The sequence below is a fragment of the Homarus americanus genome, unplaced genomic scaffold, assembly GCF_018991925.1.
Source record: "Homarus americanus isolate GMGI-L3 unplaced genomic scaffold, GMGI_Hamer_2.0 scaffold32583, whole genome shotgun sequence".
Taxonomy (NCBI): Eukaryota; Metazoa; Arthropoda; class Malacostraca; order Decapoda; family Nephropidae; genus Homarus; species Homarus americanus.
Genome location: NW_024713129.1, coordinates 24529906 through 24549901, shown reverse-complemented (window position 1 = coordinate 24549901; position 19996 = coordinate 24529906). Strand labels below are relative to the sequence as shown.

The following is a 19996-nucleotide window of genomic DNA, read 5'->3' as shown; positions in this document are numbered from 1 at the left end:
GCGGGATGAATGTGTTCAGGGCGGTGGGAAGGCTGGCGTGGGGCAGTAGCCTTGAATGCAGAAACCGCCTGACGTAGTGTTTGTAGTAGGTCGTGACGGGCAGCAGGAGTGAAGCGGTCAAGGTCAGAAGTAAGGCGTGTGATGTGCTGCTTGATAGTGGCGGAGGTTATGGCGCCTACCAGTCTCCGTCGATGTTGCTTCGCCGTGTAGTTGCAGGGAGCCTCACAGCGTCTAGCTTTAGCGCCAAAACGTTGATGGTACCAACAGAAGGTAGGTACATTGTGCTGTGGGCTGGCGTCGGGGTCTGGGGCAGGACGGGGGTGTTGGGGTTGGTAGGACACAGTGTGCGGGGCAGGAACAGGAGAAGAAGCAGGCATGGAGGAGAAGAGCTGTTCAATGGTGTCCATCCTGTGGTTCAAAGTTTGCAACAGGTCCCTGATGTCTTGCTTGTCTGGTGGAATGCTACTTCTCTGAGGAGCGTTGATCAGGTTGACGAAACCGGGGCTAAGTGGAGGTGTGACCACTGAGTGGTTTGCGGCAGCATGGCACACAGCAGTGTATTCGTTGAATATTCTCTTTGCCGCGGTTGCGTAAAGTTCAGGTGTCGTCGAGTAATCTACTGCGGACAGGGTGATACGTACTTGTGTGGGGAGCTTTTGTGCGTGAAGCTGGCGCAGGATAGGTTCGGGAAGTCTGTCTGCGTGCCGGGAGTTCAGCCTACACATCTCCTCCCAGAGAAGTCCCGGAGTTGAGTTTCCAAGGGAGATAGAAGATAGGTTCTGCAGGAGACTGGGGCGGGTCCGTCGGTAATGCGTTTTTAAGGCGTCCCGCAGGGTGGCGAATTTGTTGTTCTCTGGAGGGTTGGAAGTAGTCCATGATACAAGCATGGAGACTTCCGTGGGCAAGGAGGAGAGCAGGGCACCGTACTTTTGCTCGTCAGTAGCTTGTGAGCTGATGAGGATTGCTTCCACATGATCTAACCAGTCCTCAACGTTGTGGTTGAAAGTCGGTAGAGAGATCCGTCCGTCCTCCATCCTGTGTGAGTGCGTTTTTCCGGGGGTCACCAATTGTAGGGTTACGTGATATTATGTTGTCTAGCACTCAGGATGGGATGGATGGAAACTCTAGGTGGTGGTTTTCTTATATAAAATATATTATATACAAGACAGTCTGGTGCTGGAGATGCTGTGGTGAGGAGCTTGCTCAGAAGATGCTTCAGTGAGTAACGTGTTTTAGGAGGTATCTGTGCAGGAGCTTCGTTAGAGGAGATGTTGCGTTGCGCATGATCCAGGTATCTTTTTTTTTACTTTTATCCTCTTCGCCACTGATCGGCTTGTTAGCTGCATGGGCAATCGGTCACGTCTCTGTCACGCACTGTTGGCAAATACTGGGCATGCACCGGCTCCTGAATGTACCTGAACCCTCTCCAGTGTTGGTCAAGTCTTGTCTTGAAAGAGCTCACACTCGGTGCCGTCACAAACTCTCTGGTAGATTGTTCCAAGAGTGTACAACCCTCACTCCAAAAAAGTTTACCCTCACAGTTTTCTGGACTTGCGGCTTCTTCTATCTTGAGCTGTGACCCCTAGTGGGGCGAGCGTCCGCCTGCTTCAAGTAAGGACACTCAACTGAGTAGTGCCCCCTGAGATGCTTTTACACCTCAACTAGGTCCCCCTTGCCCGTCTGTAGTACAAGCTAGGCAAGTTCTGGCTCTCCAATCTCTCAGGGTAGCTGAGGTGCCGAAGTGCAGGCACCAGTTTGGTGGCCCTCCTTTGAACATCTTCAACCAACTGACAGTCCCTTGCATATCTCGGGGACCAGATGTGGTGACAGTACTCCAGATGGGGAAGCACTTCACTCCTGAAGATCGTTACAAGGGACGGACCATCTGAACGACCTTCTTATAAGACCCAATAATATATTTGCCTGATTTACCTTCTTCTCGCAATGGCCCTAGAACTTCAGCTCATTGTCAACATACACACCTAGGTCCTTCTCACATACAGTCTTGACTAGTGCAGTTTCTTCTTCCTGTTGGGACATATGATACGCCTCCTTACCGTTGGTATGCCCCAGGTGCATCCTCTTACACTTCGTGACATTGAATCTCAGCAGCCATTCCTTCGACCATTCCTGGAGCCCACAGAGTTACTTCTGCAGCTCTTTACAGTCAGCTTGGTTCTTAATTTCCTGAAATAACTTAGAGTCATCGGCAAACATTTGTATGGAGGAGTGTACAACGTCAGGCATGTCATTTATGAAACAAACAAACAACAGCAGGCCCAATACACTGCCCTGTGGTACCCCACTTGTGACAGGTACGGATGACGATTTCGTGCCATTAATCACCACACACTGCATGCGGTCATGTAGAAAGTCTTCTATCCATGCTAGGACATTTCCCCGAATTCCGTACCCTTCCAGTTTGATTTTCAGCCTTTCATGGGGTACGCTGTCGAAAACCTTGGCAAAATCTAGGTAAATATTGTCGATATTACCACCCCGTTCCAGAATATGGGTCCAGATATCCAATACCTTGAGCAATTGTGTTAAGCAGGAGCGCCCCGGCATAAAACCGTGTTGGCAATCCTTTACAAGATTGTTTCGTATTAGATGCTCCATTGCGGCATCACTGATAATACTCTCAAGTACTTTACATATTATGCTAGTCAGGCTCACCGGTCTATAGTTGTTCGTGGAGTGCCGATCGCCCTTCTTGAAGATAGGACTCACATAAGCCACTTTCCATTCACTGGGGACTATTTGTTCATCCAGGCATTTACAAAACAGGATCTTCAGGGGCGCTGCAAGCTTGTTGCACAACTCTCTTAGCACTCTAGGATGCACCATGTCAGGGCCGGGACTCTTATGGACCCTTAGCCTGGACAGTTTATTTCTAATACCCTCTTCTGTGAACACAATGTGGGTCAGTGCTGTGTCGAACTGTCTGTCCTCAAATGCAGGAAGGTTAGTTGCATCCTCTCTTGTGAACACCGAGGAAAAGAAGCTGTTCAATGCCTCAGCTTTATCCTGGCCAGAATCTGCGTAACTACCATCTTCATGCCTCAGGTCTGATACTCCTACTCGCATTTTCAATTTCGACTATGCATAGCGGTAAAACGCCTTTGAGTTTGACTTGACCTCGCTTGCAACCAGCCTCTGGAACTCCTTTTCAGCCCTTCTACACTGTATCTTTGCTTGGTTTCTGGCTCTTGCATACATCCTCCCGTCTTGCTCATCGTTTGACCCAACCCAAGTCTTGAATTTCTGGGTTTTCTTCTTAATTTTAACGACCGCCGCATGGTTCATGTGTAGGGATCCCCTCGTATTCCTAGAAGCACTGGGTTTGGTCTTGGGTATATATTTATCGATCAAATGGGTCACTTTACTAGTTAAGATATTCAGCGTAGTGTCTGCACTCTTGTATCTTAATGAGTCAGGCCAGTTGATACCACTCATCTCTTCCCTCATCCCGTTGTAATTTCCCTTGTAATATTTGCACCTTGGCCTGGCCTTATCCTTAACTAGGTAACAGTTAAATCTGAATGACAACACTATATGGTGACTGGTGCCAACTGGGGCAAGGTGTTCCAGTTTGGCCACCATACCCTCCCCGTTTGTTATGATGAGGTCTAGTGGCTTGGGTGTTTGCTCCCCTCTGTAATGTGTCGGGTCTCTAACATGTTGGAACAGAAAATTATCTCTCAGAGTTTCTACAAAAAGAGTAGCAGGGTTATTCAAGTCATTTGGGGTGGATTCGTTTCTCCAGTCGATGTCGCCATGGTTAAAATCCCCCATGATAAGGAGGTGGCTAGGGTTGAACATTGCCGCATTGTTTATTAAGGTTCTTAAGTTCCTTTGATTTAGTGGGCCACAGTTTGGGGATCTGTAGATACACCCGACGATAAGTAAGTCCCCTCCCTTTAATTTAATTTTACACCACTGGACTCTTCAAAAACATACTCTCCCTGTACTCTCGCCTGGCTGGCTCTAAGGTCTTGCCTAGCATAGATAACCACATCCCTCTTGCAAGTTTCTTGAGAAAGGTTTGTAAATGCGTCATATCCAGCAATACTGAACTCACATTCCTCTGGGTCGATTCTCCTGTTCTTGTACAACAGTTCTACAACTCCTATGATATCTGGTTGGTGTACTCTTAGAAGTGTTTCAAACTCCTCTCTCTTATCGAGAAACGTGTACTGGCAAGAGAAAACTCATGCAAGTTGCTTCCTTGTTCGTCACGAAGAATAGTTAGTGGCGGTAGCTGAATGCAAGAAGAAGGAAGCAGTGCTTGCACCTTAACTAAATGTAGTTTATCAAATTAATGTAGACATGATTTATGAAGTTAAGGAACATTATAAAATTTAAAGTTATTGTGGATAGTTCCCCGTTCAAAATATGTTACGTTTGTCCCTAGGAAAACTAATAAAAATACGTGAATATATGACATCATGAGGGGGCAGGCGAGCACCCTGAGGGACGCGTTCAATGGCCGGGTCTCAGTCAGTTGGCGGTCACTGACCAAGATGGATTTCTCAAAATACGTGCTCTGCCGAGGAAAACAAGCCCATTTCTTTACTGGCATGTACAGTGGTCCCTCGGTTAACGAGCACAAATCGTTCCAGAAGGTTGCTATTTAACCGAAAAACTCGTTAACCGAAACCATTGTTTCAATGGGTTTTTGGGTAATTGGTTCCAGCTCACCGAAAATTGCCTAAAATCAACAAAAAAGGTAGTAAAGTATACTTACTTTGAGGTGTGTATGTAGAAGGCTCCTGGATGATGATGATGATGATGATGATGGGAATTAGAATGGGGGTGGAGGAGAAGGGAGAAGAGAAGGCATTGGGGTGGAAAATAAGTCACCCCCTGATGCCATTTCACCCATAAATTTTTAGTTCTCTTGGTGTAATTCAAGATTATTTTCTTTAAATCAACACTGCACTGCATTATATATTGTAAATATGTAAAATAAATTTCAAATTGACCAATAATTTAATTGGAAACACAGAAAAAAAGCATTTAAATGAAGAGTCTCTCGAGCAAGATGTTATCTCCACCGAAAAGACAGAGAGACTGACGCCTGTATGGTGTGTTGACAGGCTGTTTGGCGTGCAAAAAACTAGCTTCCTATACTTCAATTATGTTCAATAATTGTTAAAATGACTAAAAAATTTAATATAAAACTTTTAAAATTACTGAATAGTACAAACTTCTTGATATTTACTAAAATAGTAAGGAATTTAAGCCCTAGAACCAATTACTGTATTGGCGGACTAATACTACAGCTGGAAGACCGCCAAATGTAAGCAAAAACATGTGGAGGTCGGCTCATTAAAAATTCGTTAATCGAAGGATTGCTCGTTAACCGAAGTTAAGAATCTTATGGAAGGTAATTCGTTAACCGAAATCTCGTTAACCGAGGGATCACTGTACCCTTATTATTGAGTGTTGAAATTGTGCCTGGTTTTTGAGGAAAGTGAAATTAAGTATGTGTATCACCATTTGCTTTTGTGATTGATCATTGGGGCAGTATTCCGAGTAGTTTTGAGGAATTAGAATTAAGACAGTTTTTTTTATGAAGAATAGATGGATGATGTTGGTGATCTAAAGGCATGACGGCCACAACAGGTGAGCAAGGAAAGCTTTACAAGGCTGTGCACACAGAGACAGCAATAAGTGTTGCTTGAGCAAGTCAGGGGGTTAAGAAATGTGTGGATGGAGATGTTCATTCAGAGGAATGACGCCCAGGTCTCACCACAGATTGCTTCGTCAGGATGGGGACCTGCTGAACATGAGAATGAAGTAGTTGGACAGGAAATTAGGGGATGCCCTTCCTACTGGTTTACGGGAGAAAGGCAAATCAGTGATTGAGAGATCTTAAAAGTAGTATGCATAAACTGTCATCTCTTGATTGACTCCTGAGACAAAGCTGTACCTAAATTAAACAATATTTTATTACTTTTTTATGTGTTTGGTAGTAAATTAGAGTACTTGTGTACCATTTATCATTAGTTAGGTGGGTTTTGTTCTTGTTTGTCAAGTGATTTCATGTTTTTGAAATATGATATTGGGGTATTTTTGTCATTGGGGAACCAAACCCTATTTTTCACTTTGTTTTTCTATTCATGATATGAAAATTCTACTAACAAATTTTTTTTTTTAACCTAACCCATTTGTATCTCTATGGATATCTGTACAGCTAGTAGATGTTGATCATGGTAAATTCTTCACTTTAGGAAATGTGCTTGGTCGTATCTGACATCTTTACATTTATTAAAATATTTACATTAATATTTACACATAAAAGGACTTTTTGTACTGCAAAATAATATACAACTTGCAAATAATATAAGTTAACAACAACAAAAGATCTTCCCATGTGGGGACTTACAGAGCAATATTAACAGAATTAGACTAAAGTGGAAAATGGACAATTCTACATGAGCATTCAGTTGATCAGCTGACTCATACACAAAGACATTTTGACAGCTCATCTGAGATCAATGCCTTTGCTCAAAAAGGAAAAACAAAATTATTTAACATACTGTGCTTTACAACAAAACAATCAAGTTTACATATCACTACCTCATTCAGCAAGGGATTTACTTTACTAAAGCATACAATGTTGAAAAAATTGCTCATGAACAATGAACATTAATAATAAATATGTACTGTACAGGAAAAATATACACATAAATAAGATCTGCACACACCGAGTACACTTTGTGCACTACACATATTTACAGCATTGCACTGGGTTGTCTGTTGCGAGTCCTGATATGATGCTGTTTTCCTACTAAAAGAAGTTCTTCATTAAATCTTAAAATTGTCTTTTATGTAAAGTCCACCTTTGCATTTTTCTTATAACAGATAACTTTTCTGTAATAGTGACTATTATGAAATATTGTCATGGAATTTGGGACATTAATGAGACCCAGGATAACTTGGGACATTAATGTGACCCAGGATAACATGAGACATTAATGTGGCCTTGGATAACTTGGGACATTAATGTGATCCAGGATAACAGGAGACATTAATGTGACCTAGGATAACTTGGGACAGTAATGTGACCTGGGATAACATGAGACATTAATGTGATCTAGGATAACTTGGGACATTACTCTGACCCAGGATAATTAGGACACAGATCACATTTTAAGATATCACACAAGCAAAATTGAAGAAGCTTTATACCATTCGTATACACAATGCTAACAACAACCATTGCTCTACACAACTACGAATAACATTGCAGCTTGTAAGACTGGGAAGTAATGTTCTGTTAGGACTGTTCAAAGGAATCATAAATAATTCAGGCTGTTTGTTTTATGTTTTCTATCTGTCCATAAAGAGTTCTTTCTCTGACTTTTAGCTTATCAACAATACCATTAACATGTGCTGAGATACGAATGAGAGCTTGCTGGCGATTATGAAAACCGAGTTCCTTAAAGTTAGATTTTCAATGTATTTCAAGTTCTATGTCTGATTAGACTTGAAGGGTAACATAAACAGTGTTCTTATTTTCACTAACGTTCAAGCACTTATGATTCAATAAACTGTATACATGTAGTGTATTTGTTCAAGTTCACAAACACTTAATATATTATAAGTTGACAAAAGCCATAAATGCTGATCTCAATATATAAATAAATAAATAAATAAATAAATAAATAAATAAATAAATATATATATATATATATATATATATATATATATATATATATATATATATATATATATATATATATATATATATATATATATATATATATATATATATATATATATATATATATATAAAGTGAGCCTGATTGCAAAAGGAAGTAATTTATAATGAACATATTCAATTACAAATCTCACAAATCAAAAAGATTTTTCTGGAGATTTTATCATTTAATATTCTTTCTGCTGATCCTTGTATAGTCAATATGTGTACCTAACTGCTAACATGTCATTGTTTCAACTCATCACGTAGTATTAAAAATAAAGTTGGCTTTATGAATTTCTTAACATCTTAATTTATGTCTTTTCTATTTAGATCTATATGTCTTGTGCTGTGTTACTCCCCGGTGCTGGGCCTCGGCGACATCCCCGTCTCTCTGTCAGACAGTGGTCTCAGTACTGTCTTTGCTGTAAGAGGAAATAATTGACTAAAACCATAGCCCATATCTTATCATTAATGTCATTGTCTACTGTATTTCACATGTAAAAAAAAATATTCAGCGTACATGAATTTATGCAACATTGAATGTTATACTGTATACTATTCATGCTTGTCTAAATACAGTACAAGAAGGGACTGGTGGATACTTGGTGAAATGAAAGAAAAAGTATTTTTATATAATTCATGTCAAATAACCAGAAATACTTAAAACTACAAAAAAGTATGAAAGTAAGATACTGTCAAGGTATGAGTAGGAAACCCTCAAGCATAGTTAAGTCTGAAAACCAAGAAATACAGAGTTTGCAAAATACTGGAGAAGTTCATCTATAACACACTACACATTTTTGCTCTACATGCTGAGTAAGTTGATCATATTAATTTATTTTCTATATCAGAAGGCTTACTCATTTAAATAATATACATCACTACACTTTTTAAGGCCAGTGTGTCATGTTGTCTGTATAACTTTAGATGAAGTAAGCTTCGATAAGGGAGTATTAATTCCTTACCAATTTTACCTTAATCTTCCCTATGGATGGCAAAGAAAATAAGACAGTATGTAATTACAAAGAAAACCAGAAAAAAATTACCCATCATTTCAACACTACCTTTGCCATAATTTTCTACAGTAAATGGATGGGACCAACTTTTGTAAAATGGCAAATATAAAAGTGACAAATGTGGATCCAGAGAATGTTATCTCCATTGTCCACCACCATAGGGTTTTATGAAATTTTGAGCATATATGTTGTAAATTTTTATCCAGAACTACTAATACTGTATTTGAAATGACACACAATAATTGCTATGAATTTCTTGTAATGAAACATGAATGTCTAATGTGGCCTTTTTGTTAAATTTTATATTCAGAACTTCTGTATGAGAACAGTAAGCTTACTCAGAGTCAGAGATGCCTAGAGTAAGGGCGGAGATCTTGTGGGTGGTGACAAGAGCAGCCGGGAGGGTTGGGGGAGGCGAGGGTGGAGGGGGGTCGGAGGGAGAGATGTTGAGGTTATTTACTTCCATCATGTTGTCCCCCCCACCCATGCTGCTCACCACGGGTGCTGGCAGAGCCTCAGGACTTGGGTCTGTTGGCGGACGCACATGATGAGCGCAACGGAGGGAGCACATTTTCACTTATTTCTAGCTGTACTTATTCTGATCCCATTACACAGCAAGTGTAAAAGAAACACAATATACAAGTTCTACAGCTTTCATTACTACTTTGGATACTCTCAACTTCTTTCTCTTCATTAACGTGTGCATTTATCATCATACTCTGGTTATTTATAAGATAATAAATATCATTAAATCTGTATAATGATATTAAGTACCATTACTACAATAACAATCAAGGTCTTGAATGATAAAATGTTACAGCAAATTTTGCATAATCATCTCTTTAGTGAAATGTTTCTGATATGAAGTAAATTATTCATTCTCTACCAGTGGCACAGGTGGAAAAAAAGAGGGAAATACAGATAAAAAACATCTGTGGAAACCGGGAAAAATAGTTCTGAAATATGAGACACCTGTTCTTCACATGAACTAGTTCAAATGCATCAAAACCCTATTGTGCTCTCAAAGGCTCCTGGCAGATTGGCTTATCCTCTCATATTTATACAAAGGCCACATCTTTCTTGGCTAAAAATTTAGTGCCAAGGCTTCAAAAATATATCGATGAGTGTAGGATTTTTTCCCCTCAGATGGAACAATAACAATCAGCAGTCACAGTGCAACTCCTCACAAAGGTGTAACTGAATCTTCATACCAAATATATAGACACAAACCAAGGTTCACAAGTTCCAGGAACTCAGACGCTCCAACAGTAGCCATGAAGACAATCAACTGTCATGTCTGTGTCAAAAGTATATTTCGGAATAATGATGAGCAATCACAACAGCATCTGAGTGGATGATCACTGACTGTTGATCTGAGAATAGGTTGACCACTAACTGTTGATCTGAGAATGGGTTAGCGATCACTGACTGTTGGCGTGAGAATGGGTTGGGTCTCGGAAACATGGTGCACACATTTGAAAACTACTTTGTGCATACACTACCACCACTGATACCTGATTTTGTTTTAACAAGGACTACTTTCTCTAGCCAGGAGCCAAAGTGAGCACAGTAGCATGTGCGTGGTAAGACCGGAAGTGAGGGGGAAATCAGCAATTGCAAGAGGAGAATTTACTTATGAGGCAATGATGGAAAATTTTGCAGTGCTATAAGCTTTATATATGTATACAAACACTGCAAAGCAAAGAATAAACTATACAGTCATATACTATTGTACTGCAAGTAGTATCTTCACCTTTATCTTAATACTACACACATTAGTCAATACCTTCTGCTAGATTGTGGAGGAACCGTTTTTGACTCTGTGGTGTATAAACTTGCTGCTGATGGCTGGGTGGTGTATACCGCTTCTTGTCAGCACTGTCTACACTTGTTCTGCTCGCCCGAGATTCTGTTCTTACTACTAGATTCTCGGGTGATATTCGCTTAACTTCATGAGAATATGGATTTTCCTGATAGTAATTGTCATGTGAGTGTAACTGAGAAGTATTTGGGGAGTATCTTCTGGTATCTGGTGAGTACCGCCTGGAGTCTACCGTAGAGAACTTCTTTGTGTCTGGAGAGTAACGATGCTTTGTGCTTGGTGAATAAGTTCCAAACTGGTTTTCAGCAGGAGAATATCGGGAGCGAGCCTAGAAATGAGGCTAGATTTAATCTGGAGGAAATTTGATATATCTTATAGGAGAAAATTAATATCTAAATGAGTTCAATAGAAGATAAACTTCCCAGCATCATTTTAAAACTTGATCCTTTAGGACAATTGAAACAGACACTGGCTGGGGATCTATTGGCTCTCATAAATCACTTATTAAAAATATTTAGCCAATATAAAGTTTTCAAAAGGCAAGAAACAACAAAATCACACTTAGGTATAAGTATCCAGAGCAAAATTTGGATAATAATTATAATGTTTATATGAACTTAAATATTCACATATAATGGTGTAGTTATGATTACATAAACATTTCTATTTCTGTAATGATTTTCTCACAACAACTAATATACAAGACAGGTCATCAATATACTGTATGAATGAACAGGAACATGCTTATTCATTTTATTTGGTAAAGTTTTGAAAAAATCTCTTGTTGTGTTCATCAGACTTAACAAATGAAATTATAAAAAAAAAAATGACAAATTAAATTATATACAACATTGGGTACAGTAAGTGCCTTAAGAGATTCTAGGATCACAGTCAGGAGAAGACATCAGTTCATTATTTAAAATGTTCTAACTTTGATGGCAGGGTTATAACTACAAGACCTAACAGTTCAAATAGATGTGGAAACACCGACCAAAGGGCAAGAGCTCTTACCATCAGAGTAAAGGCACAACAATAGTAATGTGGAAGTCACTGATAAGGTCATGGAACATATCTTACCCATTCAAGTTCAGGTGGACTGTGAAACTCCCCAACTAGGGCAATGATATTGTTTACTCAACTTAGTCACAAAATTAAGAAACACACAAATATCGAAGTTAAGTTATTAGTAACACACGTTTAGCAGTACAGAGACATGGGGATTTGAGTGGAGATTGTATGCTGTATAGAAGAGTAATGTAAGATGAGGGTACAGAAAGATAAGTGATCAAGTGGACGGAAATTGTACTGTGTTATGACTGACCTGGTCCATATACCTGAACAATATGTTATGACTGACCTGGTCCATATACCTGAACAATGTGTTATGACTGACCTGGTCCATATACCTGAACAATATGTTATGACTGACCTGGTCCATATACCTGAACAATATGTTATGACTGACCTGGTCCATATACCTGTACAATATGTTATGACTGACCTGGTCCATATACCTGAACAATATGTTATGACTGACCTGGTCCATATACCTGAACAATATATGTTATGATATACCTGATGACTGACCTGGTCCATATACCTGAACAATATGTTATGACTGACCTGGTCCATATACCTGAACAATATGTTATGACTGTTACCTGGTCCATATACCTGAACAATATGTTATGACTGACCTGGTCCATATACCAATGCAATATGTTATGACTGACTGGTCCATATACCTGAACAATATGTTATGAACAATATGTTATGACTGACCTGGTCCATATACCTGAACAATATGTTATGACTGACCTGGTCCATATACCTGTACAATATGTTATGACTGACCTGGTCCATATACCTGAACAATATGTTATGACTGACCTGGTCCATATACCTGAACAATATGTTATGACTGACCTGGTCCATATACCTGAACAATATGTTATGACTGACCTGGTCCATATACCTGAACAATATGTTATGACTGACCTGGTCCATATACCTGAACAATATGTTATGACTGACCTGGTCCATATACCTGAACAATATGTTATGACTGACCTGGTCCATATACCTGAACAATATGTTATGACTGACCTGGTCCATATACCTGAACAATATGTTATGACTGACCTCCATGACCCTGAACAATATGTTATGACTGACCTGGTCCATATACCTGAACAATATGTTATGACTGACCTGGTCCATAGAGCTGAACAATATGTTATAACTGACCTGGTCCATATACCTGAACAATATGTTTTGACTGACCTGGTCCATATACCTGAACAATGTGTTTTGACTGACCTGGTCCATATACCTGAACAATATGTTATGACTGACCTGGTCCATATACCTGAACAATATGTTATAACTGACCTGGTCCATATACCTGAACAATATGTTTTGACTGACCTGGTCCATATAGCTGAACAATATGTTTTGACTGACCTGGTCCATATAGCGAGATAAGGCAGGACGAGATTCCACTCTCAAGTTGTCTGCTTTATCCGGCATCTCATTATCTGACGCTGTTGTGGTGGATAACCTCTCACTGGCCCACAGTGGTGATGTTATATTATGTTCTATGAAAATACATAAAAAAAAATTACTAGTGATAGCTTTACGAGGTGAACACATTTCATTTATGCTATGATACAGTATATGGATCACAGAATTTACCTGTATTAATGAAGTTAATTCTTTAATATACTGTAGTGGACAGGCAAAGACATATTCTTTTCAATTTACCTAAAATTCTTTGATTAATTATACTAACTGAAGGGTTCCCTCTGGCATCTCAACAACTATGGCAGTGTGCTTCACCTACTAACCTTTATAAATGCCTGGATTGGCTGGTGGCAGCTGATTAGACCAGCGTGTAGCAAAGAGAGGGCGTATGTTATGAAGGAGCGGGGAGCCAGTAGGGCCTGGGCCACCGATCATGCCAGGAGGAGGAGGGGGCAGTGCCTCTGCTGTCGTGTCCAAGTCATAAATGTTGGGCATGTAGCTAGATGGCTTGGGTGGAACTTCTGTACATACCACAGGATGCAATGTAAATTATCATTTTCATTGATAATGATTTCACTTTTTGTTTACCCAACAACTATAACACTTATACCCTTTAATGCAGGATATTGTAGCATTTTTCTTTACAAAGTAGAATTTTTATTTACATAAAACTTAATTGTTTTATTCAATAGATAAACTAATACATGAAAAGAAAGTTTTATGATGCAAGTAAACATTACACACTAATGACTCCAATCAACCTTTATCACATGTAAGACATACAGCCTTCATCAGGTAGTAGGCAGCTACCAAACAAGGAGGTACTACCGCCTGGGAAGATATTGGAAGCATAATGTGTTGTCTAATGGTAGACCCTGCTGCCATTTGGCATCACAAAGCTTGTGACCAAGTCCCAGGTTGCTGATCTGAATTTCTACCTCATTTACACACAATTGCAGGGTCTCAATTGTTTCTCTTACTACAGTATTGACAACACAACATATACAGTATACAGTGGTCCCTCGGTTAACGAGCACAATTCGTTCCAGAAGGTTGCTCGTTAACCGAAACCATTGTTTCAATGGGTTTTTGGGTAATTGGTTCCAGCTCACCGAAAATTGCCTAAAATCAACAAAAAAGGTAGTAAAGTATACTTACTTTGAGGTGTGTATGTAGAAGGCTCCTGGATGATGATGGGAATTAGAATGGGGGTGGAGGAGAAGGAAGAAGAGAAGGCATTGGGGTGGAAGAGAAGTCACCCCATGCCGCCATTTCACCCCAAAAAATTTAGTTCTCTTGGTGTAATTCAAGATTATTTTCTTTAAGTCAACACTGCACTGCATTATATATTGTTGATATGTAAAATAAATTTCAAAATGACCAATAATTTGCTTGGAAACACAGAAAAAAAGCGTTAAGTTGAAGAGAGTCTCAAGCAAGATGTTACCTCCACTGAAAAGACACAGAGACTGACGCCTGTTTGGTGTGTTGACAGGCTGGATGGCGCGCATAAAACTAGTTTCCTGTACTTCAATTATGTTCAATAATTGTTAAAATGACTAAAAAATTTAATATTAAACGTTTAAAATTATTGAATAGTATAAACTTCATGATATTTACTAAAATAGTAAGGAATTTAAGCCCTAGAACCGTTTACTATATTGGCGGACTAATACTACAGCTGGTGGACCGCCAAATGCAAGCAAAAACATGTTGAGGTCCGCTCGTAAGAAACTCGTTAATCGAGGGATTGCTCGTTAACCGAAGTTAAGAATCTTATGGAAGGTAAATCGTTAACCGAAATCTCGTTAACTGAGGCGCTCGTTAACCGAGGGATCACTGTACGGTATACTGTTTCTCAATTTTGATCTTTTTTTCATTTGTGTATTTCTTTATTATTATTATTATTAGTGTTGTTATTGTTATTATTATCATTATTATTTTATTTACTATGAATTATTATTATTATTACCGGTATTATCTTTTTTTTTTCCCCAGGCCCCGATGTGGGTCAGTGACCTGTGCCCAGGTGGGCTAATCCCCATAAAAAAAAATAAAAAAAAATAGGGAGAAACATTTAAATACAGAATATAAGAACATAAAACAACTACTGTACCTGGTGGTGGGTTGGTCCTTCGCTCATTGACTCTAAGTGTGCCATTGTGTGTGGTGGTGTCGTCCTCATCACTGGAGTGGGAAGATGCCAGGTCTAAGGAACGATGGTCCAGGCTCAGCTCACTTTCACTCTCACTCTCCCTGCGCTTGGTGCTACGGGCTCCAGCACCTGAGACACCAAAAAGCAAAATAGAGAAAGAATATCAACATCTGGTGTGTAAGAACAAACAAAATCATTGCCAAGTAACTTCACATTTCCATTCCAATAATCATTATTGTGTTCCCTAACCCTAAGGTTCTTTGGCATCATAGCCAGGACAAATTAGGCAGAAAGTTTCCATCATGCTCTTATTGTTACAGGAATTAGGGCAACCAATTTTTTTTCTAAAATGTAGATCATACCATCCCCTACTCACGAACCCAAAACAGATCAGCCTATATATAAATTTAACATTAATTCTAAAATCCCATTTTCGACCAGAACGATGAAAAGCAGCTCATACAATATCCTGTCAGGGCCTGCAGGTTACATTACCTTTACAAATTCCCCATTACCACAATCTTTCCATGTTGTCACAGGTACAAGGTAAGCTGTCTAACTGAGAGCTTTCAGGGTGTAACTACTGTCCTCCAGTTAAGAGCCCATAACTTGTAGGTCAGTGTCAGGGGATAAATTCTAAGTATTACCTATGGTAACTGGGAAGCTTCAGGAAGTGGAAAACAATCCTTGTAGCTCAGAAGAGTTAGCAGCTTGATATTTTATGTTAATATTTGGATTTTATCTACCAGGGGTCAGTTAACTTCTTTTGTGGTATAACAACACCTCATCTAGTGGTCAACACAACATTCGAATGTAACCTTATTCTTAAAGTGTATCCACCAGGTTTCAGCCAGGTAAAATACTCTTAGTCTCGAGAAACCAAGACCTCTGTAAGCACTCTTGCACACACACACACACACACACACTAGGCAGTGGATTTCTGAAATACTCTTCTATCCAATGTTATAGATTCAGGAACTACAGCAGAACCTCAATAGATCAGACTCAGTGGGGCAGATTCCCGAACGAAGCTGTGAATCTATAGAGGGAAGGGGGTGTTGGAGATAACACTGCTTATCTGAACGGTTTAAAGAAAATCTTTTATTAAAAAACTATTACATCAACAACAAAAACACTTGGGTTGAAAATCCGATTTAAGCCTAGTTGCCAACAACTGTTTTCACCGAGATGATTGTTATGTACAGTAAGCCCTTGTTACTTGTGGGGGTTAGGTTCCAAGGAATGGCACAAATAGGCAAAACCACAAATAGCAACTTATACTACCTTAGTGCACTACTGTATACCTATACCAAACAACCAACCAGCCACAGCAGCACTCATCCCCTCTTTTAACTTATCTAATAATTCAATTTTCTTTGTCATGTCATCACTGACTTTAGCCTTTTACATTTCACTCCACTAGCATCACTAGCACTGACATTAGGCAGTCTTTTAGGGGCCATTTCACACAGAAACACTAAAGTTTTGAGAATACAACACGAGATGCTACATCACAGGCAATGGTTGCGGGATAAGGCTCGCAAGCTAGCCACAATCTGCTTTCAGTGAACTGTCGAAATTGCGAATTGCACACCTGCAAATAGCAAGGGTCTACTGTACTGTAAAGTGTTATATGTAAATAACCAAAGAGGTTGTCTTATGAATAAGGAAAAAACTGTATACTGTACAGTACAGTACTACGAAGATAAAAATTCGAAAAAATAATTGTAGGGGTATATTGTGTGTGGGAGATGAGAGCGATCTGGGAGCTGGAGGTGGGAGGGGGGGTTAGCAGCACGGGTGGGTGGCTCCCTCTCCCAAGATACATTTAACACAACTTTATGCAATTTCACCATAATTCTCATATCAATTAGGTTCATTTGGTGCCAAGTTGATAAAATATTACCATAAAATAATCAACTTTCCTGAGAAAAGAATCCCACACTCATCACCAGGAGTCGTTTGTTTACAAAGGGCAAATAGCTGATTGGCTTAGCTCCTTCACCATTCATGCTTACCTCAACACCTGTCTTCAACACATAGTTAATTAGTACAGTACAGTTGTGTATTTATCATCACTTAATAAATAACATTGTACAATAGTGTATTTATCAGCGCTTAATAAGTAATACTGTATTGTACGAACAGTATTATGCTTCTGCATATTCCCTGGTGTACAAGCCATCATGTATCACTCAAAGGCAATAAATAACATTGCTAGGAAGGTATTTTCATATCATATACTATACAGTGTGTTATAGTGACCCTGTTGTAAGTTGATTTTCTTAAAACTCTCACACGAACGCATTCTGAGTGAATACCTTCCGACACAGCTTATCCTTTCATTTTCATGTCAAATTACAAATTACATTACAGACAGTAGTCTATAGTTTCACTATAGAATCATACATCATAAGAGACCAATCATATGAGGATATAATACTGAATAAACAAACAAACTTGGCGAATGTGGCAATGCCTGATTAGCCCCCCTCCACCTTGCAACCTCCAGCCTGCTTACATTTGCAATGTCTTAGCTCTCATTAGGCCTTTTGGTCTTCAGAAAATCTGATTAGACCACTGTACAGTATTCAGTGAGCAAGTGATTCTTTTCAGAAGATTTTTTTTTAATTTTAACCATTTCTTAAAATATGTACTGTACATACTTACATAATTTTAATCCATTTCTTAAAACCCTCTAGTATCCCTGTTAAAGATAATACCCTACCAAAAAAAGGTCTCATATATGAGTGTAGATAGTGAGGAGCGGTACACTGATACTATACACATGAAGGCACGACTCAGACGGAGAGTCTGAGACAGTGAGACACTTGCCTATGACACCCATGCACAGACGTTCAACCGCATGTACGAACACACAATGTTTGATGTTGGAATTTCCAGACTTTTTTCAAAACATTTCTGGTGAACAGAGGAGCAGTTCAGAGCACCTCAGAGTCCCCCAAAAAGTGAATTTCGATATATTGAAGTTCAGTTTATCGAGGTTTTACTGCATTGAAATATTTAAGAAGGATTTTGCTGCACAAATGGAAACAGTAAAATGGAGGCAAGAAATTAAATTTATGAAGGCCAGTCATTAGCAAGTGAGTCTCACCGTGCTTTCTGTGGAACATCGTGGAGTCATTGTAGGCATAAGGTGACTTGACTGACTGAGAGTTGAGGTCAGTGTTGGAATTGTAGTTGCTGGGGGTGCTAGAGGAAGGAACCCGTCCACCTACAGCCACTCCATCACTACGGCTATAAGGAGAACTAGAAGTCTTGCAGGTAGAGCGGGAGGTGGTGCTGGCGGTGGATATCCCAATGTTGCGCCGCAGAATATTGAAGTCATCATTGTATGTTAAAGCTGATCGCTGTTAAAGAGTGAAACACACCAATAAATTAATTAATTTCTGGTAGGTAGAGTATCTTCCAGTGATGGATGGTGTACAAGTGTATAAGAAAGATCAGGACTTTGTTGTTGTGAGACTAGATAAGTCAAAAGAGTAATTTCTGTTAATTTTCTTTCCTCACATAAAACTTACATCATAAAGTTTTGGAGAAAACTGAAAAGTTATTTCCCATTTTTTATTATTGTTATGGTTACAAACAATTTGAAATTCCAAAGCCTAAAACACAAGATTGATGAGGATCAGCATTAAGTCTAAAGTAATGTACTTCCCTTTTTCATAAAGCATCATGTGGTAGATAATGTATGAGGGAAAGTATCAGATGGCAGGTAAATGTCTCAGGATAAGTGAGTCTAGCAACATAACAGGATACATGGCACAAGTAACATCCAGATGATGTAATGCCAAGATCTATATACCACAGTGATGGTGAAGGGGACAGGATAGGGAGAGAGATGGTTCTGGAAGAGAGAAGAGAGGACGAGACACACGCACGTACGCACCAACACACATGCACACTAAGACCCTAATGTTCACAACTTCATTCATATTTGTCTAACTATAAAAGCCTTACATAATGAATCTAGAGATCAGTTATACCCTAAAGGTTCAGTCTACACTGCATTGCAGTAATTTACTGGCTTTCTTTCCAAACTCCTACTCACAATTAGTCATCTAAGACATACCGGTAAGTCTATGTCTATGTCTGAGAAAGAACTACCGTATTCTGTAATAAACAAATAAAGAGTGAGACATACCGAGACCACAGAGGTCCTGGTAACACTGAGGGACTCCTGGTATGGCACCTTCTTCCCCGTACACGTGAGGAACATGAAGTAAAGAGAGTCTCGAACACGACTGTTGAGGAGGCAGTACCCTACCAGGATGAATACTGCTGTCAGGAGCGAGAAGACGGAGAAGAAGTAATGCAATATTTCCAGATCTTCTGATACAGACAAGACAGCCAGGACCCAGGTGGCTCCCAGCAGTGGTAGGAACAGGATCCCCAACCACAGAAGAGTTCTGAAAATGAAAAATAATTGATGTATTAAAGTAATGTTACTGAAGTGTTTATATGTGACACACAACATAATTATACACTTCAAGGTTACTAAATTAATCCATAGTCATATGACAAGGGGTGCAGTGCTGCCGGGGCTCACCGGAGCGCCGCTCCGGCACCTCTGTTTTGATCAATCAATCAATCAATCGATATCGCCAATGCCTTGTTCCCTCCTGGGAACTCCCCAACAGGGGGTGGCCATGGCAGAAGTGTCTCCAGTCCATTTTATCCTTGCACACCTCACTTGCTCTCTGAAACACTCATCCTCCCCTTCCTGCTCTCTCTTCAACAAACTCTCT

At 39.5% G+C, this 19996-nt stretch overlaps 1 protein-coding gene across 5 annotated transcripts in view; it reads right to left on the bottom strand.

Annotated features, from left to right (window-relative positions):
* Positions 1-7810: 7810 nt before the first annotated feature.
* LOC121869557 (protocadherin-like wing polarity protein stan) overlaps positions 7811-19996 on the bottom strand; it is a 56226-nt gene continuing 44040 nt past the window's right edge. For 2 of the 5 annotated variants that reach the window (XM_042370982.1, XM_042370954.1), the window contains exons 24-31: positions 19393-19657; positions 18343-18598; positions 15189-15356; positions 13396-13593; positions 13013-13146; positions 10514-10877; positions 9066-9255; positions 7811-8133 (exon numbers count right to left, since the gene is read on the bottom strand). In XM_042370982.1, the coding sequence (XP_042226916.1) occupies positions 8106-8133; positions 9066-9255; positions 10514-10877; positions 13013-13146; positions 13396-13593; positions 15189-15356; positions 18343-18598; positions 19393-19657 (1603 nt within the window). In that variant the 3' untranslated portion in view covers positions 7811-8105. Of the gene's footprint in view, positions 8134-8676; positions 8697-9065; positions 9256-10513; positions 10878-13012; positions 13147-13395; positions 13594-15188; positions 15357-18342; positions 18599-19392; positions 19658-19996 lie in introns of all 5 variants that reach the window. The other 3 variants (XM_042370972.1, XM_042370963.1, XM_042370992.1) reach the window with 3 other exon arrangements.